We start from the raw sequence: 24,969 nt of genomic DNA on the forward strand, positions 1-24,969 counted from the left end.
TGCACGCCGGGAACTGTAGTTCGGGCCGGGGGGGCGGGGCGGGGCCGCGCTTCCCGTGACGGAGGCCGGGCGGAAGTTGGAGCGGCCGCGTCGCGCCCGCACGTGCGGGAGGAGCGGGCAGAGCGGGATGGCGGCGGCGGCGGCCGAGGGGGATCTGCGGTTCCGCCTGGCGGAGCCACTGCAGCTGGTGGCGCGCAGGAACGAGAAGAGCAGCGCGGAGCTGAGCAGGTTCCTGGCGAAGCAGGTGGGAAGCTCGGCAGGAGCCCCCGAGCGCGCGCTCTCCCTCCGGGCGGGTCCCGCGGGGAGCACCGTGGCGGGGAAGGGGGGGCACCGCGCCGCTGGCCCCCTCTGCCCGCCCCGTGCCGCCGTGTCCGCCCCGCAGCTTTGTCTGCGGCCCCACTGCCCCGTGCCGGCCCTGAATCCCCGCTCTCTGCCTGCCCCTTCTCCCTCCATCTCCCTGTTGTGGTGTCTTGTCTTGCCCTCCCCGCCCCTTGCAGGAGTGCAGCCCGTGAGGCAGGTCCTCTCCTGTGTTCTGGTTCCTCTCCCGAGGGGGCATTTTGCCCCGCATTTAAAATTTTCGGTGTCTCCCATGTGCCTTGAGGTGACTCTGGAAGCGTGATATCCAGAGGTGGGATGTTGTTATCAAGCACAGAGACAGTATTAGTTCCTACCCTGATGCTGTTTCCTGGTGCTTTTTCTTTAATTGCCTTAAAACTGCACGTGAGACACGTGGGATAAAAAGGCAGAGGGCTAGATTTTCCAGGGTTTGCTTCGAGAATTTCTTTAATCACAGTCTCACAAGTTGTAGGGATGCTCGAAAGATGGTGGTTATATTCACTTTCATGCTTTGGCTGCCTGAACTCTGAAAAGCACACCTGCCTTCTAGGAGAGTTGAGGCCAATCTCCTTTCTGTCTCTGAAATCCTTGAAGAGATGTAGTAACAGGATAACAGCGCATCAGATGTTGTTTTATTAATACACTTCATGATAAAGCTTTTGAAGCCCCGAAATTGTGTACACATTTTGGGGCTCAAAGTCCATATTTCTCTTTTGAGTGTCTATGAAATTTCTCAGTTGTTTGAAGATGAAAAGTCTAAAGTATCATGTTTTTTTCAGAATATTGGCTTTTAGTCTGATTGCTGTCTCTTACTTATGGTTGGGGAAGGCTTTCATCCTGATAGTCAGGGTTCTTTGTTGGTAGACAGATGGCTTTTTCTTCTGTCGCAGCAAATCACAGGATCAAAGTAAAATTGACATGAATATATATTCCTGAGATGAAGAGTTGATGCTAATTGGTGGGAAGCAGTCATGAAGGGTTGCTATCCAAGAGAAAGAACCAGCTGAGAAATAGAGACGGGGACGATGTGGATACACGATGCAGCAGACAGATGGAGCAGTGAACCAGAAGTGAGTCACTGAGAGCTGAGATAGGGAAAGAGATCGTGCCCTTTCCCTTCTGCTGCCTTGAGATACATTTCAGGTTTAAAAGTCTTGCTAGGTGGAAATTATTAAATAGTGATTATATAGGGGAGTTTGGAACAGAATGTTAACGAGCAATTATGCATCCTTTTGAAAAGTGAATTGCTATTTCCAGACTTGGAAGCTACAGATCTAGGATTATGTTAGGTTTATCTTGCCAATAAACAAACTCCGGTTCCAGTTGTCATACCTGATTTCCTACAAGTTACTTTGTGTGTAACCGAGGAAGCGTGCATTCTGGAAACCCAGAGCTCCCTTTGCCCTGCAGCTTCATTATGTCTTTCTGGCAACTTATTTCTTCAGTGTTACATAATGGAATAAAACTTGCTCACAACTGCTGAGTAAGGAACGGCCTTTGAGGATCATAATAAGACACTGTTTAATGTGTAGATGGAAGGTCTTGTTCCATTGCTTGAGTATGTAATAGAACTAGAGCCTTTTCTGTAGAGTATTGGTGTATAACTTAACTCTGCAAAGGTACAGCAAATGTCTGTGCTCTGAATGAGGAAAAGAGGATGAAGAGCTCTCTGAACCAGTCTTTCTTTCCTGCCTCACCGTTTTTGAATAATTTAAGCAAACTGTATAAGCAGTAGGGTCCACAGATGGCTACAATGTGCTTTTGGTTCTTTGGTGTGTCACCAAAGGTGTGTCAGGAAGTCTTCCTGTGTAGAATTTTCAGTTCAGTTTTTTGCGAATGTATATGTTTTGGCTCCCTGTAGTGGTGTAATTTCAGTTAAGAAGTTCATTGCTGTGAAGGTTAAAATACTATTAGGAATGGAACTTCAATGCAAAAGTATCCTTATTCATTTCTGCCCTTTCCATCTATCACTGTGCATATATGGAAAGATATAAATAAAAAAACCTGACCCCTTTTGATATTTCTTCTGTTTAGTCTGTGGAACCATCTTAAGTGGACTGGAGATCTCAAGCAGACCATTCTTAATTTCCTTTTTTAATTTGTTGGTGATTTAGCTTGGCATCCTTCATTTTACCTTCCATTCTGCAATGTAGCAGTGAAAATTGTCTTAATAACAACTCTGAGCTCTTGTTTATAGTCCTTCAGTCTTAGCATTTGACATTGATAAATGCCTTTATTCATTTATATTAATAAATGTAGGGAAAAAGAGGTGACCTATCTATCCCAAATTCACACAGCTACTCATTGGCTATCACAAAAATGTCCTGGCAACCAAGGCAGACCTTTTTTTTTCTCCAAAAATATGACTTCAGCTTTTTATTTGAAAGACTAATTAGGCTTTACATCATGTAGCATTATAAATAAGGCAAGGTGTACTGCACTTTTGTTCAATCCTGGGCTGTATTGTCATCTTTTGCATCTAGTTTTTGAAGGGCTGTGATTTTTGGGAAACAGCTTGTTAGTGATACAGAATCAAAGGGAACATTCTTGCTGTTCTTGAAGGAGAGATCTGTCTAACCCTTTCAAAGACGATGTGCTGGGAGAGGTGAAGGAAGTTCCAGCTTGTGCTCCTTGTGAGACTGCATATCCCCTCTGCTTTTTAATTTTTTTTCTTGAAAAAGCAGGCTACTGCTTTGCTTCTGAACTGAAGAGCTGCCAAAAAGAGTGGTGCTGCTCTGTTTTCTTTTTGCCTCTTCCCAAGGCCAAGACACATCTGTTTGTTGCTTGTTTTGAACCTAGTGAGTCTGCTGATAAGAAAAATCCATTCAACTTTCTCACCTAGTGGAAAACTTTGTAAGAAGCATCAATTTGGATAATCTAGCAAAATTAATTGCTGTACAGTCATACAGTGATAGAGCTGTTGTGTGAGGGAATAGAGACAAGAACGGGTGTTCCTGTGTTGGAGGGGAAGAAAGATTTCCCTTGCTTCCTCTTATGCCCTCCCACTCTTCAGAAGCATCCCATTGTTAAATCTGTGCGTGGTGTAACCTGTGAGTCACGAGCAGAAATGTGGATTTTGTGTGGGACCAGATTGCTCATTGCTGTGATCCTTTCTTCTAGGAACCTCAGGGTTTGGACTAAGCTGGTTATTAATGAAGATTTCTGTACCTTGTGAGCACTGAGTAAATTGCCATGCAGGTTGTGAAGGAGGTGTGCAATGTGCTGCTGGAGCATGGGATTGTGTGTGTGACTTCGAGTCCTGATTCTAGCTGTGTGTCTGCTTCATGTGTCTTTAAATAATAGACAATGTGCTTGATATGTTCTGTGTTTGGAGGCACAGTCTGTTGTGATGCTTTCTTAAAGCAGCCGTTCAGAACCGCATGTGCAGATTTGCAGTCCCAGATGTGAACATTTTCAGATCAGCTGTCTATTGCTACTGGTTGAGAAAGCTGAGTATTTAGTAAGGCCATCTTTACTTAAAAAAACCCTCTCTGACAGTATTCTTTTCATTAAATTTTCAATTAGTATCCGAAATCAAACGGTCTCTTTGTAGAATGAAGATGTTGCCACTGATATTTGATCAGTTTTATACATCCTAAAGGTACTACACACAATGATTAAAAACCTGCTTGCTCTCACAGAATTACTGTTGTCATGAATTTGTCTTACAATAGTCACGTAGTTACAGAATTTTTTTTACCAGGTCAGTCATATTACTTATTTTGCTATTGTCAACTGGTTTTATTTGATACTGAAAGACCTGGTTAATAAATTAAGCCCCTATTGTGCCCTGTTTGGGTAGCCAAAGATATAATCGATTTGGAAACTGAAGGCAGTTTTATTTTTTTCAATGGAGTTTATTTCTGTTTCTTTAGAGTCATGCTGCCTTTGAACAGCTTATGAATCATTTTGCCAGTCAAAATCTGATACCGTGTAACGAACAGTGTCTTCTTTGCTCCATTTTTTAATTATTTTGGATCCTGCTCTGATAGATGAGAGGAAGATGAACTTATATCATGGTTTGTAAAAAAAAAACAAACCAGAAGGCATGAAAGAAACTGCTTGCAATCAATGTGATAAGTTTGATGTTTATAGTGTATATATACTGCAGTTTTCCTGGTTTCTTACATGCTCTTAGGGAGTGAATGTCTATTCAAATTCAGGAGGCCTAAGGAACTTGAACAGGTATGCATGTATTGTAGAAGGATGTCATCGGTGGTATAACCTTAGAAGGTCACCCATTCAAAGGACCTCAGCACTCTGTATACCTTGTGACAATGAAACCAGCCCATCTGTGGGCTCAGGAGGTTTTATTTGAGTAACAAAAGTCTAGGAGGAGCAGCAACTGGCTGCGTGTCTTGCTAAAACAAAAGATTACCTGAATTACAGAGTATTTCTGTCTTGAATAGGAAAAGGGTTCACTCAGTAAGGGGGGGAGAGCATCCAAGTTAAGAGCAAAACTGCTTCAGTGCAAATTCATAATCCTGATTTTCAGAATTACTTATACTGCATTATATGTTAAACATTGTACAACTGGAGAGGTGCTTAGGTAGTAACATGAGCTCAGAGACCACAGAAGTAGATTGTTGTTCTTCAGTAACAAAGTTAGGAAGATTGAGGGTCACGTGAAGGAAATATGTGTTGGGGTTTTTTCTTTCTTTTTTTCCTGACAGAGGTGAATATGTTTTACATGTATTCTAAAGTCTTGTATTTTGTTTCACACAGTTATGATGCGCCCCTGAAGGCACGGGTAACTCAGGTTCTTTTTAATAGATCACTTGGGGTGGATTAGAGTGAAGCAACACTGAACGATCAATGTTTATAAATATATATATGTAGGCTTTATTTTAGAACAATTCGGTTGCATGGAAAGGAGGTATGTAGCCAGTTTGGTTATTAGCTATAGTAATATAACAATATGAAAGCATAAAAAAAGCACTTAAGAAAATATATTAGGGAAAAGAAAGGATAAGAGTAGAAAGATATCGCCACCTGTGAATCCATCAATGAGATTTGATTGTTGCAATTTAAATGTCCCTCGGTCGAAGTCATAGTTTTGATCAGTCGGGGTTGAGGCTCACGAAATACACGGTTCAATGGATTGATATATGTTCAGGTTCAGGTGGGAACACACGGCTACTTCCCTGGGGGCGGGGAGTTTTATACTGTCTGATATAATAACGTGGATCATAGGGGTCTTTGATGGCTTACTACACCTTTTTAAGACATTATAGCTGCCTCTCACTTCAGCAGCCAATTATGGCCCATCAGAAAGGGTGAATACCTTCGAATCTACCTGTGATGTCCCAGTACTTCCCCAGAGGGGAGTTTTCACACCTGGGTGATTTGTGTAAGGGAGGACATTGGCATGATAAAAAGCATTATCCCACCTCACAGTATCTGCTTCTTACTGGCCTCTTCCCAAGTCTGGCTGAAAACCCAGCTTGTAGCCTCAAGTGGTTGGTGCTCACCCCCTCTGCACCTGGGCTGTTACCTTGCAGATAGCCAGCAAAGCACCCTGCTGCTTTTTCAAGTGCCCAGTTGTTTTGATCCTTAACTATTAACTTTCCAGTCTCTCACACACAATAAATGGCCATTTTTATGTAAAAGTAAAGGAAAAAAAAAAGTAATCTCAACCTCAAAATTGCAGATACCTGTTGCTCATTGTCAGGAGCATTGCTTGCTGTAATTGCTATTAGGACTATGGAAATAAGGCTGTGATCATGCACAATTGAATGCTTCTTTTTTGAAAAAAGATAGTGAACTTGAAGAAACTTAAACTCTATTTAAACCTTCAAATTCTTAAGTATTTTGTGGCTTTCATGAGACAGAGCTGTTGAGAAAGTGGAAATTCTAGTAACAAAGATGTATTAGTTGTTATGACATTGTCCCAATTTTTTCTTAAAGCAAATAATATTTTTTATTTTTAATATTTTTTAATTTTAATATTTTTTTATTTTTCAACTGTAAAGTATAATTAAGTATTTGGGGATGGTTTTGTAATTCCTATTTAGTGTATCATTCTGCATGTTACTCTTTTTTTTTTTTTCCCCAGTTTTTTAAAATATGGAGAGACGTGTCAATTAAGTACTTGCATCGTGACTTTTGGATTCCCTTCTGATTTTGAGTGATTTGTTCCTGTTAAATTCAGTCTGAATCCTGCATGTATAATTCTGGAGTTAAAAGTCCAACTCATTTTCCATTTTACCTGCTCTTACTTTCCATTCCTTTAGATTTGGACTCAGCAGGATCGGCAGTGCATCCTCAATACGTTGGCACAGTTACTGCTGGATAAAGAATGTACCCTGTTGATTGGCCGTCAAGTTCGCCCAATCTTGTTGGATTTGTTGGAAAGAAATGCAGAAGCCATTAAAGCTGGTGGCCAGATCAACCACGATCGGCATGAAAGGCTGTGTGTAGCCATGAGCAAGCTGGTTGCTGACCACCCTGACGTTTTGCCGTGAGTAACATGAAGTCACTTTGTGCAGTGTTTGAACTCAGGGAGTTTGTGTTTGTCAGTGTTCATCGGTGGTGAGAGGTGATGTTAGAATTTGGATTGTCTCCCACAATAACAGATGTGGAAAGAATTATTTAGTACCTGTGAGTTTCAAACACAACTTATTTAAATTAAATTGCATTCTAAGATCTTATTGTGATTTTCATCTATGATCCAAAGAAGAGCAAAAGAGCTACCATGAAAATTGTTCACTACCAAAATCTCTGTATTTAAAATTAGACCTGTAGATCAGTGGAATATAAAGTTACATAAGTAGGAATCGGCATTACTTTTTCAGTAAAAAAGAGTAATCAAAGAGATTTCATCAAATGTTTCCCCTTGATCATTAAGTGATGATTTCTAATACAGTCAAGTATCTGTTGTCAGCTGGTTGCTGAAGTGGTTTTCTTTCCAAGTGTGGACAAATTTAATTACAGGCCTTAGTTCTTAGTACCATCAATTACTGTCTTAGGACCTCTGCCCTGGCATTTTTATCTGTGGCTGGTTTCCTTTCCTCTGGCTTAATATCTCTGTTCCATCTCTTTTTCTCTCTCTTCTAAAGATTTGCCTTAAGATACTTTAAGACTACATCACCAGTTTTCCAGAGGCTTTTCCTGGAGAGCTCAGATGCAAGCACAGTCCGATATGGGCGCAGGCGAATGAAGTTACGGGACCTTATGGAAGCAGCCTACAGATTTTTGCAAAAGGAGCAATCAGTTTTCCGGGAAATATGGGACTGGAGTGTGTGTATTCCACTCCTAAGGAGTCACGACACTTTAGTACGCTGGTAAGTTAAAACCCCAAATCTTCTCCACTGAAAAGATGTATCTATATCTTGAACTGTAGTTAACAATGTTCACATGCAAGTAGAAAGCATCTTCAAATAAGACCAGAATTCCTTCCAATGGTATCTGTAATTGTACCTCTTACTTGACCTTTTGAAAGCTGTGGTGATCTATCACAAAGTGAATTTTAGGCTAGCTCTTAGATGTGCTTAAAGCTATGGTCTGGAGAATCCTTTCGAATAACTTCAGTTTGCCCAAGTTGGATTCAGGGAAGCTGGTAAACTTATCCCTTCACCTCTGCTGTTAAGCCTGTTGGTGTACTGCATGCACTGTAGCAAGTTATCCTAGAAAACAGTAGAGATGATTGTACGCTCACTCCGTCTTACATTACAATGATATATTTTAGTATTCTGCATTGATACATCATTAGCAAGTTGGTTCTTTTTTCTATACTGTGTATATAGATTTCTCAGCCACTGTAAAACTTTGCACATTTAAGCTATACTCCGTATTGGCCTTGTTACAGGTTTTGCATGGGATTTTGGTTAGATGTTTTATGGTGTCTGCCTGCAGGGCTTCAACCTAATCACATGTTCTACTTTATTTATATGAGTGATAGTATTGATAGTGCCTTTTATTTTAGAAAGGATCTTTAATAGTCTTCAATTTTTAAAACATAAATTCAGAATTACGTTAGTAACACATAATTTTAAAGTAGGGTGTATAATTTAGAAAGGGCAGAAACTAGTGTTGTCAAATCTATGAGGCATTTATGATGCTCTTCAGGATGAGATACACTTAGATAGTCTTAGAAAAAGAGATAGTACTTCTAATACATGGAACAGAACTGGTTCACTTGGTGTTCAGCTAGTAATCTTACGTGAATGAGCTGACTTTTAAACTTTGTCCTTAACCAATCTTCTTCTGGCTATTCTTCCATCCCTCCCTCCTTCCTTCCCTCCCTCCCCCACTGAGCTCATTAAAAACTTAGTTCTTGGAAGGTAATTATAATAATTACCTCCAAAGCATTATAATAAATGAAAAGTGGTTTATGATTTATGTTACATGTCCTTTTGTTACAAGACAGCTTTATGTAGTAATGAAGTCAAGACATGAGAGTTGTTGTCTTCTTTTGGTACTGAAAATTGATTTAATTGCATTAGGGTAACTTTAAAAATAGCATGAAATAGCAATTTCGGAAGGGAAATGGTAGGAGAAAAAAATCAGACAAAGATCTCATTTTCCTTTTCTCATATGTTAATGTTCATTTATTTGGATAAGTGCTTTCCTGTATTATATTTCTACTGATAATTCAATTCCTCGAAGGAATGTTAGCTAATTGGTGTATAAATGGTAAACTGTTCTGTGATAGAATTGCTTTTCTCAGTTCTGAGTTGTTTCTCTACGCTTTTAAGCGTAATGCTAAAATAATTTCTATGAATTAAGTTTTCTGCACATTTTTCCAAACTTGATGTTTTGTTTTGCGGTTTACAGTTGTCAAACTACATTTCTTAAGCCTATGTTTTGACATGCTTTGTTTTGAATATAATTTTTAGGTATACTGCGAACTGTCTTGCTCTGGTTACGTGCATGAACGATGAACATAAATTATCTTTCCTGAAGAAGATATTCAATCCTGAGGAGCTGATACATTTCAGACTAAAGTAAGGACTTTTAAAGTCTTGAATACTATTTATTTTTCTTGATGGCTTTCAGTTGAGTTAATAAACACGGGTTTCACAGGCTACTGGAAGAATCCCAGCTGCAGAATGTGGAACAAGCTCTTGTTTTGGCCAATCCAGACTCCTCATTTTGGCAAAAGGAGAAAGAACTGCAGTATACACAAGGACATATTGTGTCGGGTGACCTCTCTGCACATGTAGTATCTGTATGTGGCATTGTGCTGCCTAGACTACAGCGTGTTTCTGAAGAGCAGGTATGTAACCCATGGTTAAATCTGTACTTTTTTTTTTTTTTTTAAAGAATCTCTTAAGTACAGTGAACTGACTTTATTTCCTGATTAAATGCTATTGAGATACTCTTAATTAATGTGTAATAGCTTTCTTCATGTGTGCTGTAAGGTAGTGTTGCATGATGCAGACACTGCAAAGAACCTCTGAAGTGGAATGAAGTAATGAAGGAGCAACAGTACTGTTCATTTTATCTTTGTGTAGCAGTTTGTACAAGTTACTGCAAAAGACTGTTCACCCTTGCAGAGTATCTCCAGTCCAAGTTAGGATGATGATCCATAGCTGAGTAAAGCCAGGATCTGGTGGAGTTGCTTTTACCTGCACGATATGGGTGTTTTTGCTATACAGGCATCTTATAAGCAGTCTTTCTCCAAATATATGCTTAGTTCTTCTCTTAACAAAAGAAAACAAAGCTGCTATGTAGTCTTCTAGAAGGCTGAAAAAAGGGCAAGGAAGTGAGCGAGAACTTACTGTCTCCACCTGAGTGAGGTGTAATGCAGAATATAGTGCCTCACTGTTTTGGGAAGCCCATCAAATATCTTTGAACAAACAGTATTTAACCTTTTTTCTCTTCAATTGCAATTTGACTTAAACTGTTCAGTTTCCTCTTTGTAGCTGCAGCTGTGTTCTCAATTGTTTTCCTCCTTTAGGTTCAGTTTTAGCTCTTCAGCTGAGTTTTCTTGTTTAATTTTGCAACAGTGATCTGCAGAAGGACAAAGAAATGAATGAAGACTACCAGTGTCCAGAATTTTTTGAGTAGCATCTCTAGCTCTTTTCTAGCCTTTTAGTTTTTTTATAGGATTGAGAGAATGGTTTGAAATTCATTGTGGCAGGGAAGAAACTGTAGAGCTGTTTAAGAAGATAGTTACTCTCATTCCAGTGTCACTGCTATAGGCCATGCTATAAACTGGATTACTCAAAGGATACTCCCTGTCTGTGAGGGAAGAGGAAATTTCCCAGAACTTCATGCATTTATATTTTTATGTGCCACACGTATTTCACTGATCTGGTCTCCAGTGTAGTTCCAGTTACTTTAGAGAGGTTCCAGTAACAGCTTAGGAGGTCTGACAAAGATGTAGGAGCAACTGTGAGGGGGGCAGGTACTCTTAAAAACTAGCATTGTTACCAGACAAATACATGAAACTATTATCTGAAAAGAAGGTCAGACTTAAATAAAAGACACTTGTTTCAGTGCTCTGATTTCTTTCCTCTGTACCTTTTGGCATAAAGCCCTCATTTTTGTGCCACATACTGATATGTGACTGTAAAAGTCAAAGTATTTGGAGACTATCTGTAGCATTGATTAATTAGCTTTCAATAAACTGCATTAATTTGAGTAAAATTACTGAATTAACCCTTTTTTTTTCACTCACTGAGTTTAATAATCTTTTACTTTGGCCTCTGTAGAAAGAAGTAAATATTCATATTTATTCAATTAATATTCATACTTATATCATCTGAATCTAACTGCTGTTTGATTTGTCCTGTGATTTGGATCCATTCTGATGACTTAAGTTCACTTACATTGCGAATTGCATTCGATTGACATGTGTTATGATGGAGTAGTTATAATGCCTGTACTAATAATTTAGTGTGAACTCCCTTTGGGAACAGATTCTACATATACTTTTTATTAAGTATTTCACCTTTAATAGGTTTTTGATTAAATCTGTTTTAATATTTGTAATTAAATACAGCTTTAGACTCCTTCATTTTATATGCAGATCTGCAAACCAAAATTTTTCTAGTTGTCAGGCTCACTTTCCTAATGGTACTGTGTTGTAGAACCTGTAAGTAAAGTAACAATTTCGGTGTATTAACCCAAATTTTATGTTTTAACAGGAAAATAACATGAACAGTTTTGTTTTGGTTGAATCTGCCTTCACAAATCTTCAGAACCTTGCTATTGCTGTAGCAAATCAGACTCCTGTTTTATTAGAAGGACCGATAGGATGTGGCAAAACTTCTTTAATTGAATATTTAGCAGCTGTTACAGGAAGAGCAAAACCTCCTCATATTTTGAAAGTTCAGCTTGGAGATCAAACTGATAGTAAGGTAACTGATGAATTTGTTTTATTGTTGAATGATAGGGCATCATTTTTACTTAAACCATGGGCTTAATTTTCTGATAATTTAATGTTTTACTGAAGGACCTCAGTGCCCAACTCTGTAGTATTGGTCTTACAATTGATGAGAATGAATAAATAAATAAATGTGAAGAAAAGTAATAGTTAAGTTTCTATAGGTTTTAAAGTCTTTGCATAATTATACTGTATCTGTGTCATTCAAATTGTTTTATCAGGGTTTTCTGTGTGGAAGACCTATATTGATTTCTTTAATTAAAAAAAATTGATTTACATTGGAAAAAACATGATTCTAAAATGACTCAAGCTGGTGCCAAAGGTTATATGAACACTTTCATTTCAGTTTAAGTGAGCTAATGTCACTTTAATCTGATGCCAACTTTTTTGTGGTAAGGATGAGATAAAGCAAAATCTCATGATGTTGAGGAGATTTGGAATTAATTAATAGTGATCTAGCTCTATCTGTAGAGATAAAACCAGAGGTGAAGATAATTCCGCATTCTTTTGGGTTTTCCTTATAACTTTTGAGCTTGAATTGATTTATGTTGTTTGGCTCAATTTATATTTAGTTTTCAAAGGTGGTTAGTGTCTGCCAGAAGTGCTATCTGAAGGTTTTTATTGGAATGCACGAGCACTTTCTTCACTTGCATGGCACAGCTGGTTTCACCATCTCGCAACTGTACCTTTTCATATACATGATTAAGACTGCCATATTAAGAAAAAGTGGTGAAACCATAAACTTAATTATTTAAGAAATGCTTAAATATGGAAGTTACAATTTGAGAGAGAAGCAACACTTGACTGATTTTTACCTTTGAATATCTTGATTTACAGTTCCTTTTACTACCTTAGTCATAGGCTTTTCAAAAATGTAAAAGTTCAGTGCAACCCTAGACAGTTTTCTGTTTGTAAGTTATGGTGACACAGCTTATAGATTCACTTCCAGTTACCTAGTTTGTTTTAATTACTATGTTTGTTTGATTATCATACATGTAAAAGGGGGAAGCTTCTTTTTTGTAATGAAAAAAGGTGTCATGGTGGGCACACATTTCTAGATGGATTGTTTAGTAATATGAGGGCTAAGTAAGTGTTATTTGCATACCAACTTTGGCCATATTTCTAATTCTCTTGTCTGAGTTTCTTAAGGGATATCATGAACAGGTCTCTCATTTACTGATTGTTTCTGTCATAGACGCTGCTCGGTATGTATCGTTGTACAGATGTACCAGGGGAGTTTGTGTGGCAACCTGGAACCTTGACACAAGCTGTTACCAAAGGTCATTGGATACTTCTGGAAGACATTGATTATGCTCCTCTGGATGTGGTATGTAGGTTTATGTTCACTTTAGGGTACTGGTCTTAATGCCCACGATAGCAATTTTGGCAGTCTAATTACCATGGGTTCTGTAACAACAAGGTGAAAATGCTGCTCTTCTTCTAAAAAGGGTTTAGGAAGAACTAACCTGTCTGTCTTTGTTCACATATTAGCACACCATCTTAGATTTTGTCATTGTTACAGAGTAGTAATGATCCTGCCACTGATGTGAAATTTCACTCTGAAGATTGGAATTGACATTGATAATGAGCTATCTATTTGATCATGTGTTGGTATTTGAAAACAAAGGTGGCCCTAAACACCACAGAATATTATCAGTGTATTAGGGTGGTGCTGCTTTTAAGATCTTTTTAGTGTTTTGTTGTGTTGTGCTGCCTTTTTTGTTTGTTTGTTTGTTTTCTTTTCCTACACATTTTTTACCTCTGGCTTGGATATCAAAAGTGTATGGTTGCATTAAGCATTTTAGGTTTTAGCGGATTTCCTGTTTTCAGCTCCAGAACAACTAGTTAGACTGTCGTCCTTCCCTTTTGAAATAATGCCTACTGAAAACATGTCATCTGCAAGAATGATGTGCTGTATAGGCCTGCCAGATATTCTGCAGATCGTTGTTTGCTTTAACATCTGTTCTGTAAAGCATCCTTTGTGTGACTGAATAACCTGACAGTTTGTTTACTGGGTTCTAGGCTTCTGAAATACAGAAAATCTATAAGAAAGCTAAGAAGTACTGCTTCTGTGTACTAGACAGTTCACTGCCAGGGGTCATGCACTTACTTGCTTCTGTGGATTCAACTCATTGCACTCACCATAAGCATGCCCCGAGTAGTATCCTGCATTCATCATACTCTCCCTTTCTTCAGGTCCTCCCTACAGGCATCCTGTCTCCTTTCTCTGTATCAAAGTGTTTGTGCTTGCCTCCCTCTGTGCTGAGGGATCATTGTGGTCCTACCTCCCTTTTTTCCTTCCACCACGGTTACTGTCCTTCTTCAGGGAAGGATAAATAGATACCAAATAAACAGATACCAAACTCTCCTGAGGGTAGCAGGGTATACACTGAAAAATGTTGATGTTTGAGAATGACATCTTGGAGATGCAGGTCATCCTTGTTCAGGTACATAAAGAAAATAAGGCTTCTGATGTGAAAGTGTCTAATAATTAATTCAAGAATTTGAGAATAGTTTTGATTTGGACTTGCAGTGTAAAGGCTATAATTTCCGTTCCCTTATAAGTTATATATCTGAATACAGGAGAAAGAAGATAGGTAAACTTTATACCTGTGACTTCCACTGCTGATTAAAATGGCTCTGCAATTCCTGTTAGCATCAATTGGAAGAGCAATCTGCAGGAACAGCAGTTGCTGACAATGTAATGGTGGAATTGCTCCAACATCTCAAGTGTGAAATGAGTGTGGATGGTTGTGCTGTCTGTTACAGTTTCACAAAAAAGAATGTAATTTTTCATCTCCAGATCTCTGTGCTGATTCCTCTTCTGGAGAAGAAAGAGTTACTGATTCCTGGTCGTGGTGACTGTTTAAAAGTAGCATCAGGATTCCAATTTTTTGCAACCAGGAGGTAGGTTTGTGAACTTAAAAGAGATTGAGAGTATGGATATCCTCTTTTAAGTCCAAAGTAATTTTAAGTGCAAGGTACTTGGGCAGGAGTATTTTAGCAGTTTTTACTTAACAAGCAATAGAAGCCATAAAAACTCTGAAATGGGTTTTTTCACTTATAAGCAGCCTTATGTTGCTACCAGTTGAATCCATTCCCTCAGTCTTGTTGAGAACCTCGCTGCGGGAGAACCTTACAAAACCAGCCTCTCACCAAAGCAGAATACCACTCTCTGGAATTACTGTGTGAAGAAGGTTTATTATTGATATTTGTGAAAGTCTTGTGTCAATATAGATGTTTGTAATGTTTTCTAACCAGAAAAAGATTTAAGGTACTCTCCCTGGTTAAGGTTTCACTGTAGTAGTGGCACATGCCTCCGATGTCAAAATACAGGGGGACTGGAAATGGAGGTTACAGTCAGATGTTGTTTCTGCTGCTGCTCAGGGAGAGGAGTCCTTCCCCTCCTCCTGTGGGGTCCCTCCCATGGGAGACAGTACTTCAGGGACCTCTCCAGTATGAGTCCATCCCACAGACAACAATTCTTCATGAAACTGCTGTCCTGTGGGTCACTCCTCCATGGGGTGCAGTCCTTCACAAATGAGCTGTACTGGTGTGGGTCCCCCACAGGACCACAAATCTGACCCATGAAAAACCTGCTGCAGCATGGGCTTCTTTCTTCATGGGCTGCAGGTCCCTGGCAGGGCTGTGCTCAATCATGGGCCTCCCACGGGGTTACAGCCTCCTTCAGATATCCATCCACTCCAGGATGGACTCCTCCATGGGCTACACGTGGGTCTCTGCACCTCGATGGTCCTCCATGGGCTGCAGGGGCACAGCTGCTCCACCATGGTCTGCACCACGGGCTGCAGGGACCTCAGCTCCGGAGCCTGGAGCATTCCTCCCACTCCTTCTGCACTGACCTTGGTGTCTGCACTGTTCCCATGTTCTCACTGCACTCTTCCCTGGTAGGCATTTTCACTGCACAACAACCTTCTGTTCTTAAATATCTTATCGCGGAGGTGTTACTATCACTCCTGATTGGCTCGGCCTTGGCCAGCAGCAGGAAGCCCATCCTGGAGCCGGCTGGCACTGACTCCACCAGACAGGGGAAGCTTCCCGCAGCTTCTAACAGAAACCACCCCAGTAGCCCCCTGGCTACCGAAACCCAGCCACAGAAACCCACTACTGGAGTAGACAAGAGTGCTTTTCCTACATCTCTGCAATAGATCACAGGTCCTTTCAGATATTTCCCAGGCCACTTCTCTTAGGCTTCTCTCTTCACAAAGGATTCTGTATATTGCTTCTGATATAGACTTAATTTATTGTCAGCTGTCTTTCTGAAAGTATCTCTAAAGAGATTATGCACTACAGGGAGAAAAACGCTGGTAAAAGAACAGACAATTTGAAAAGCACAGATAGGCAAGGTAGGGTACATGACAGTAAATGACAGACAGTGTCATCTATGCATGCACATTATGCTGTAGCAGCAATATGTAACATTTTTTGATGTAAAGGAATGCATTGAAAATATTGGATTCTTCAGCAACACACAATGTACTGTGTTTCTTCATTAGGATATTCAGTTGTGGTGGAGGTTGGTACAGGCAGCAAAGCAGCCATGCTGCTCTTTTGGACAAATATTGGACCAAAATACATCTGGATAACATGAGCAAAGAGGAACTTAAGGAGGTATGGTGTATGTTGTTCTATTGTGACATGTGACATGAATAGTAGTTTCAGTTAAGGGTAATAAATGTTTCTAAGTAGTATTTTCAAGTTCCACAATACGCCCTCATAATTTCAGCTTTGTGCTGTCAATTTTGAAGTAAATGGATGGTTTTTCAGGAAAATTTGAAATTAATTGAACAAAAATTCCTGGAGCTTGCCCTGACTAACACAGTTCTTCTTTGTGTGGCTCTAAGAATCATGTTACTTTGCCATTTATTAGCCCAGAGAGATTTAAAAGCAGAGAGAAAAAGAAAAATTGAACTTAATGTAATTTTGAGATCTAAGCTTAGAGTTGCAAAATAGTTGGTCAGTTATCAATTAAAAATAACGGCTTGACATCTTCTATTAGCATCTCTGGGAAGTGTTTACTTTGTTTAGTTCTTTAGAAAATTAAAGGACCCTAGGACTCATATGAAAATAAAATTCTCTGGAGATTCTCCTTCTGATACAGAGCTCAGAATAGAATCTGATTTTATAAGAACCTTGCCTAAGGGAAAAGGGGGTGGACAGTCTCTACCAAAAGAGTTGAGGAGAAAGTGCTACATTTTCTAGAATGAAGAAGATAGTTTTGCAGGAGAATTTATTCACTCCTTTGGACTTGTTCAGCAGCCAACACAGTTATGGATGATCTTAAATATCTGTGTGTTTTTCCTTTTTTGTCATTTGTCAGCTAATTGTTAGGAATGGGGCAAGAACAGCATTTATTTGATCCTTGTAGATTTTGTTGGAGGGGAAGCACGTAGATGCATGGCAAGGCCTCTGCAGATGGTTTCATGGAGATGTGCACACTTGTGTGCTATAGCTACAAGAAGATCCATGTGGGAAGCTCAGAGTTGCAATATTTGAAAACAGTTATCTGGCCAAACTTGATGACAAAGACAGCCTCCAGAAAGGACCAATTTTAAAGTAAAGCTTGGCTATCAGAACCTCAGGAAAAAAAGGAGGGTTCAGTGCTAAATGTGTCACTTATCACTATGTTCTTTTTGTTCTTTTTTTTGTAAGTTTGTATCTTAAGCCACAAGAACACATAAATTAAACACTGTAAGGTTCCCTAGTAGTAATAGAAGAGACAAGGTTAGAGAATACAATACCCACTTGCTTGCCTTGGAAACAGACTCATGTTCTTGTTAATCTTAAAATCAGTCTGGCAGGGTAGGACCAGTTTTCCTGGCCTGTGCCTGTGAAAAGTAATTTTGGCAAGCAATATTTTGTTTGGCAAGCTTTAGTAGAGAGAACTGAAAGAAAATTAAAGAAGAAAAATCAGCCCCTTAATGTGTCTTTGTCAGCATAGCGAATAGACAACATGAATGCTCAAATAAATTCAGTTATAAAGAAGGACAAGAGGTATGAACTTCTGTTATCAGTTGTAGAGTTGCATGATCATGATTTGGATTTGATAGGGTTGAATGTACCTTTTGCTTTTCCTGTTGGTATTTATGCGAAAGTATTAAATGAATTTGAGTAGAGTTGAGTTGGTAAAATTAACTTTTGGCATCAAACAAGCCATAATAATTTCTGTTTTCTTCAGATGAGAGATTGCAAGAGAGCAGTTTTGTGTAGCTTCCTAGCTTAGGTATCTATTGAGACCATCTCCTAGTAGAATTTGGGGGACTAGTGGTTTCTTTCAAGTGCTAATGGTTATTTTTTTTTGTTGTTATTGGTTTTGTTTTGTTTCTTCTTTCAGGTCCTTCAAAGGAGATATCCCAACCTTGCTCTTGTAACAGATCACTTGCTGGACATTTACATTGACCTTACAGGAGACAAGTATCAGGCATCGGAAAACAGTGCTTATGGCTCCAGTCACATACCAGAAGATTCATCAGAATCGAAATCAGAACATAGGAAACCAAATCTGGAAGGACGAGAACTATCTCTAAGGTTGTCCTTTCTTTTATGTTTATTAGAGGTCAGCTAGCTACAGAGATCGAAAGGCTTATTTTTAGTTATTTTTCTTAATATCTTAAAATATAATGATGTAAGTTTGAAAACCTGGAATTTCGTAAAAACTAGAGAAATACATTTTTAATTTTAAAACATCGATTAACATGTCTTTTAAGAAACTCAAACTTCCTGTTGAGGACTTCTGTACTTAAACTTTTCCCTCAAAAAAAAGGAGGTTTTGTTATATGCAGTGCTCAGTAGGTATCAAGCCATATGAATTAAATCTTAATTCATTTTAACACAAGATATCAGTACTAGTTAAGAACTGAAATGTGCTGTATAGTGTTCTCACAGCAGCTAGAAGATAATGTTTTCAGCAATTGAATATATTTCCCTATCTAGGTTATTTCATATTGAACACTCACAGCATTCTAACTTGCAAATGACTGAAAAAACCCAGATTTTTAGTGTATTAATAATTTCAGAATTTTTACAATGAAATGTAGCTTGATGCTCAATTATTTCTTCCTCTCATACCATACCGTATCAGTTCTGCTCATGTTGAATTTCTGTAACCAGTAGTGCTTTGTGAATTAGTAAGTAAATACTAGATGCCTGTTATTTTTGTGGAGCGTAAGAATGTCAGTAATTTTAAAGCAACAGTTATTTTTCTAGGATTATGTGTTTCCTTGTCTTTCGGAAGATTTTGCTGTTCATAAGGAGTCTGTGTCTTGAAAAAATAGGGTTTTATACCTTTCTGCATTTTTTAATAACTTTTAATCTCATAGGTACTTTATGGTTCAACTGAGTGTGTATCTATCTATTTCTAAGAAGCGTGTCTGAAAGCAACACTGTTGGTCTTTATGTGTTCAGCTACTGCTCAGAATTATTGTCCTATTTATGTGTCTTCCCATGTACAACTTGCACAACAATTACATGTACAACTGCCAGAAGATGCTGTAGTGACCTAAGCTGAACATGAAAGCAGATGCCATGTGTTTCAGCTTGTTTGTACCAAATCTTTGTGGTTTTTCTTTTTAGAGACCTCCTGAATTGGTGCAGCAGGATTGCTTACAACTTCGACAGTAATTCTTCAACCACAGCAGTGAATATTTTTCAGGAGGTGCGGTAAGACTTCATCCAGAAATTGCTTACCCAAATTCTAGCCTTGTCTCACAAAGTACTCTATTTGGGAATGTGAGGTGGGAATATACATTTAGTTTTGTTTGAAGCAGTTGGACTGTAGGTGGAATGTTTGTGATCTGTCTAATTGGAGGCTTTCATCGCTACTAGGAACGTTGTTTGCAGTAATGTGCTGAAATATTTACTGCTATCATACAAACAGCATGCTACAAAATAATTTCAGCTGATTTGAGCAGGGATTGCATATGAGCGAGAGTAAAGGTTTTAAGTTCTTTCCTTTTTATTGTAATATAAGGCATCTTTTCTACTTTCCATGCTTCATTTTACATTCTAGGTTGGGAATTTTTCGGTGTGCATCAGTCAGAGGCAGTTCTGAGATGTGAGATCTTATAGTGTTGCTTCCTTATCCATTTTGGTCCATTCATCTCGAAATAGCTTCTGGGCATTGGAAGGTTTTTACTTTTGGTAAAAATCCACTACATTACAGAGTTTAGAAGTTCTTATTACATCCTTTTGAACTCCATTGTTTGACTCAATACATGGACTGTGAAATAATTTTACTTACCATGGCTGGATTGGATTTGGGCTCATTTAGATTAAGATGGTGCTTGTGAGATCAAATCATACTGAACTACTGTTGAAGAAGTTGTTTTTCCTCTTGACAGGCATTGGACTGTTTCACAGCTATGCTGTCCAACCAAGGGAGCAGACAGAAAATGGCAAAAGTTATTGGAAGTAAACTGAACATTTCCAAAAAAAAGGTATGTTGAGCTATAATTAACATGATGTTTATCACTAGTATTCTATAGCTTGCAATTTCTCTACTGCTTAATTTATATGTGTTACACTATTTTTTCTTAGAAATTATACCCCTCTCTCTGTCACAAACATTATTTTTGCTTCCTTTTCTGTTCCAGGATCTGTTTTTCTCATGTTTTATATTCAGCTGCCTTTTTTTTTTAACTCTAAAAGTTCCAGTGAGCCTGTTTCAGTGCAAATGGGCTCATCCTGCAAAAAAAGGATTGCACAGCTGGAACAGCACAGCTGCCTAAGCACATGATACTGTTGGGTGCACTGAGTAGTGAATAATGTGTTTCTTCTTGGGTGGTTTTCTGTGAACATTAATCACTTGAATGAAGAGATCAGAGAGAAACTGATCTTTACTACTACTTGTTTTTAATCATTGATTACAAAATCAAGTACCTCTCTGGAACCTAGTAATGCTCTATAAATGGAGAATTAAACTAAATAATTTCTTTGTCAACTATTTCTGAGCATAGAAATTTGCAAAGAAAAGATGACAGATTGATCCCCTGAAACTTCCATGTTTGTCCTTCTTTGCATTATTTCAGTACAGGAATGTATTATTCCCTGCAAATGGCAAAATATCCGTGTTTACCCAAAAGCTTTTTTGAGGGAGGTTTTTTTGTTTGTTGTTAAAAATAACTGTTAAAGTTTATGTAGTTGAACTACCATGGAAGCAGACAAAGTATAGAAATACAGTGGCATAGACCTGTTATGAAGTTACTAAGTTGAAAATTGTTTGTTCAGATAAAAACATTTCTGAGGTCCTTCAGTACTTCTGGTGATGAGTATGTAAAACCTGCAAAATATAGAATCTTACCATGAAGAATTAGCTTGCTGCAGAGTGGGTGTTTTTAGTGTGATATAAGCATTATTAGTATTGGAAATGTTCATGCTTTTTTCACAGGTGGAGTTCTTTTGTGAACTCTATAAACCAGAAATTTTAATACGGGAACAAGAAGTCTCTGTCGGAAGAGTGTGTCTCATGAAGAAACAAACACAGGCTCTCACTGTACAGAGGTAGAGTATCTTGTAGTTTCCATGTACATTGAAATATTTTGTGGCAGAATAGAATAGACTGCAAGTCACAGGGTTCAGAAAAATCCAAGCTGGATATTTTCACTTTAATGGAAGAAATGTGAGAGTTCTTTCTCTTGTGATCTGAATTTTACTTTGCTTATCATTAAGCTTGTGTGTATCATACTTCTGGCAGCCAAAGCATGAAGATTGTCAGCTTCTTTGAACGAGAGTGTCTTCAAAGCAGTGTGGATCCACAGCTGTTACAATAACATTTTGATGAATCTATGTTTGTAAAGGGAGATTTTTGTAGTATGTGTCGCTAACTCCAGGAAGTTCTTTAGGAATCCTGAGTTTCTAGGTTGTATCTTGAAAAAAATTAGTATCTTATAAGGGTACCTTAGAACTATTTTTTTCAGACCTGTATTAATTAAAAAAAAAAAAGATCCTAAATTCAACCACAACACAAAAGAAATAATAAACTTAAAATTATCTCTGTGATAAATTTTAGTTTTGAGTTTCTTCCTTTTGCTTTTTCAGAGCAAAACAAACCTTTGCTGCCACACGGCCATCTGCAGTATTGATTGAACAGCTTGCAGTGTGTGTTGCCAAAGGAGAGCCAGTGCTTTTGGTTGGTGAAACAGGAACTGGCAAAACCTCAACTGTTCAGTACCTTGCTCATATTACAGGTAAATAAAGTGTGAAAACTGTAACTTACATGAAGATAATTTAAAAAAATAAAAAAAAAAAGAGTAAACCCACAAGCTGATGGTGCTTTCTATTTCTTTTTCAAGGACACCGTTTGAGGGTTATCAACATGAACCAGCAAAGTGACACAGCAGATCTGTTAGGGGGGTGAGTTACTGAACACTGTTTTGTCTGTTCTGCATGACAAATTGGCAGTATCTGTGTCACAGTAATATAAGTGTCTTAATGAACGTTTGCATTCAGAAACCTTGTTGTCCTTGCTGAAGAACAGAGCAGTTTCACTAGATTGTGTGCACAGCTGTATGTGATGAAGTCATTTAAAAGCACAACCCATTGTTTCTTTAAAAATGGCTAAGCTGTTCAGTATAAACCTGATCTAATAATCACTGGACATAGTTGTTGGTAGTATTAAAAATATTTTACTTATCAGCATGGTCCTGTCTTCATGAAATCGCCTCATGAGGTGCATTTAAATATGTACAATTTTACTTTCTCATTAGTTGAGTAAAAAACTTTGGAAACCAGGGTTTATTCATGTTGTTTCATGTAACTGGTTTTGGGGTGGTTTTCTGTTTATAGTTGACAGATTCCTGTGTCATAAATAAGTGAATACTCTTTTGCTTCTCTTCAGTTACAAGCCTGTGGATAACAAGCTGATCTGGCTGCCTCTGAGAGAGTCTTTTGAGGAACTCTTCTCTCAGACGTTCTCTAGGAAGAAAAATCAAACATTCTTGGGACACATTCAGACCTGCTACAGGCAAAAACGTTGGCATGATCTACTAAAACTAATGCAGCATATTCATAAATCTGCTATTAATAAGGAAGTAAAAGAAAATGCATCTGGTGAGAATTGAGACTGATCAAACACACATTAGCACTGAACCATTGCAGAGAGTAGATAAATACTAGTGATTTCTTTTGGCCTTTAAATTTGGGTTGGTTTGGGGTGTAGTTTTTTGTTGTCTCCCTTTATTACATTCTGGTTTTGAAAAATGCAATGTCTCTCTAGAAGTCATTCAAAATACTGTTAGGATAGTCATTGGATTTGTATTTTGTTTAATTTTTTTCCGTTTTCTAACTCATCACTGCTGTCAGCTATGTCTGACAGTGTGAAGGTTGACTGGTCTTTGGTGCCCTTCACATCTGGTCTTCACTTAGCAATTACTTATTTGCTGTGCTGGTGAGCAGTCCTAGTGGTTTATGTGTTGGTCTTCCATGTGAATGCACTCATACTTTTAGTCATGGAATCTCCTTAAATCTCACAAATATATCCTATTTAAAAACAAAGCAAACCAACAACATAAAAACCCTGAGCCCAACGTAATGGCTCTTTTAGGGCAGTAATGATATTAAGAGTTTACTTTTGACTTGTCATCACTTTCAGTAACTGTCCTAGTGCTTTAATTGGTTTCAATGTGGTTTTGTCTCCAAATAAGTTTGTTTTGTTTTGTTTTATACTTCACAACCCATTTTGGGGCAGAGGCAGTGTTGATACTTTGTCTTGCATGGAGTCGTTTCTGGTTCTAGACCAGCCAAACCAGTGAAGTTGTAACTTTCATTCAGTATAGGCCAAGTAAAATTAATCATGAACTGTATCTCCACTCTTCTTTTAACTGGTTCTTCTGAATATGCAGATACTAAAATAAATGCCCACAAATGTAAAAAAAAAAAAAAAAAAAAAAAAAATGTTTAAAGACCACTTATTGCAAGTGTTGACAATCCTAAAATACAGACAAGCTGAAATTTGTAATTTGCAAAGTCACTTAAGTAACTTTGATGCTGTATGTAGCTCAGGGAGTGACTTTAAACAAATAACTGAAATCAGTGCAAAATTAAATAATGTCATAACTGATAAGCAACAGTGTTTTTAATTGATACTGAAGTGTTCATTGTTAATCTGCTCTGTCATATGGTTTATAAATTTTGATTTATTTTTTTGACATATCTTTTGTTTCTGGAAATTAGAGAGTGCAGCATAAGTATTTGTTTCTCAGATACAAATGAATGGCAAATTATCTGTACTCATATGTCAGTAGTGTTAAATTTAAAATACAACCCTCCCCTTCTCAAAATGGAAATAATAAAATTTAATTTTTTTTTATCCTTGAGGTGTCATCTGCAGAACTGGAATGTTTTCGCTGCTCAACCAAGCTTACTTTTGTATCTCTGTGCTTGAAACAGCATGATTAAAATAGTGTTGTTGAACATGTTTTATGATACTGTTCTGATGGTACACACTTGAATTTGTTTTGCTTACAGGCTCACCACTGAAGGAAAAGTGGGAGGCATTTGGTCTTAAACTGAATCATGCTCATCAACAGATGAAAATGACAGAAAATGCTCTCCTCTTTGCATTTGTTGAGGTATTTAAGAGTTGCATTTTGATATAAGGAGAAGTATTTAAGAGACCTTGCAATCAGTATTATATAAATAATTTCCTGGCAAGAGCCTTACTATGAAGTAAAACATATTCCTTGATAACACTGTGAAACAAAGTGTGCTGCTTAAAGGAGGGAGTGGTTGGATGGATGTTGGGATAATGTTTTGTGGTAGCACATTACTTCAATGCTGTAGAATAGAAATAGGACTGGTGTGATAAAAGAGTATCAGCAGTATGTCAGATCATCATTTTAACTGTGTGAGATTAGAAAAGAATTTCCTGACCAGTCTCTAGTAGGACATGCTTCTGCCTAGGGATTCTTGTGAAGGATTTAATATTAAGAATCTGTACTGTTTATCTAGAAGTGCTTTTTTTAAAATGTTTCAAACCCATCTATGTATATTCTAATGACATTAGGTGTGATTAGGAGAAACTATAAAGTTTATGCATGCTTGTTCCTTGTCACCCTGTTTGTCTGAGTATATTCTCTCAAGTTTCATGTGAAGTGTGTAAAATGTTGACCAGTCCTCTATAAAAAGTGTATGTTACGAATAGTTGAAGAACCTTTGACTGAAGTATAGTTTTAATTAATAAGATATCATTTCCTTAGGAGTATAATACTGGTTTTGTCTTTGCATTTCTTTGGATTAACTGTCTTTATTCTTGTGTGGTGTCAGTGAAGTGTATGTACCACAGT

General features: G+C 38.1%; 1 protein-coding gene across 1 annotated transcript in view; it reads left to right on the forward strand.

The window, feature by feature from the left end:
• Positions 1 to 93: 93 nt before the first annotated feature.
• Positions 94 to 24,969, forward strand: part of MDN1 (midasin AAA ATPase 1) — a 95,083-nt gene continuing 70,207 nt past the window's right edge. Inside the window, exons 1-17 of the mRNA XM_050316778.1 lie at positions 94 to 244; positions 6,570 to 6,796; positions 7,395 to 7,619; positions 9,174 to 9,281; positions 9,361 to 9,553; positions 11,430 to 11,642; positions 12,864 to 12,995; positions 14,472 to 14,575; positions 16,186 to 16,300; positions 18,024 to 18,217; positions 19,262 to 19,343; positions 20,029 to 20,124; positions 21,075 to 21,187; positions 21,725 to 21,873; positions 21,979 to 22,039; positions 22,524 to 22,735; positions 24,152 to 24,255. Of these exons, the coding sequence (XP_050172735.1) occupies positions 128 to 244; positions 6,570 to 6,796; positions 7,395 to 7,619; positions 9,174 to 9,281; positions 9,361 to 9,553; positions 11,430 to 11,642; positions 12,864 to 12,995; positions 14,472 to 14,575; positions 16,186 to 16,300; positions 18,024 to 18,217; positions 19,262 to 19,343; positions 20,029 to 20,124; positions 21,075 to 21,187; positions 21,725 to 21,873; positions 21,979 to 22,039; positions 22,524 to 22,735; positions 24,152 to 24,255 (2,445 nt within the window). The 5' untranslated portion in view covers positions 94 to 127. The remainder of the gene's footprint in view (positions 245 to 6,569; positions 6,797 to 7,394; positions 7,620 to 9,173; positions 9,282 to 9,360; positions 9,554 to 11,429; positions 11,643 to 12,863; positions 12,996 to 14,471; positions 14,576 to 16,185; positions 16,301 to 18,023; positions 18,218 to 19,261; positions 19,344 to 20,028; positions 20,125 to 21,074; positions 21,188 to 21,724; positions 21,874 to 21,978; positions 22,040 to 22,523; positions 22,736 to 24,151; positions 24,256 to 24,969) is intronic.

Source organism: Myiozetetes cayanensis, unplaced genomic scaffold (assembly GCF_022539395.1).
Source record: "Myiozetetes cayanensis isolate MyiCay16 unplaced genomic scaffold, myiCay2020 scf2-11, whole genome shotgun sequence".
Taxonomy (NCBI): domain Eukaryota; kingdom Metazoa; phylum Chordata; class Aves; order Passeriformes; family Tyrannidae; genus Myiozetetes; species Myiozetetes cayanensis.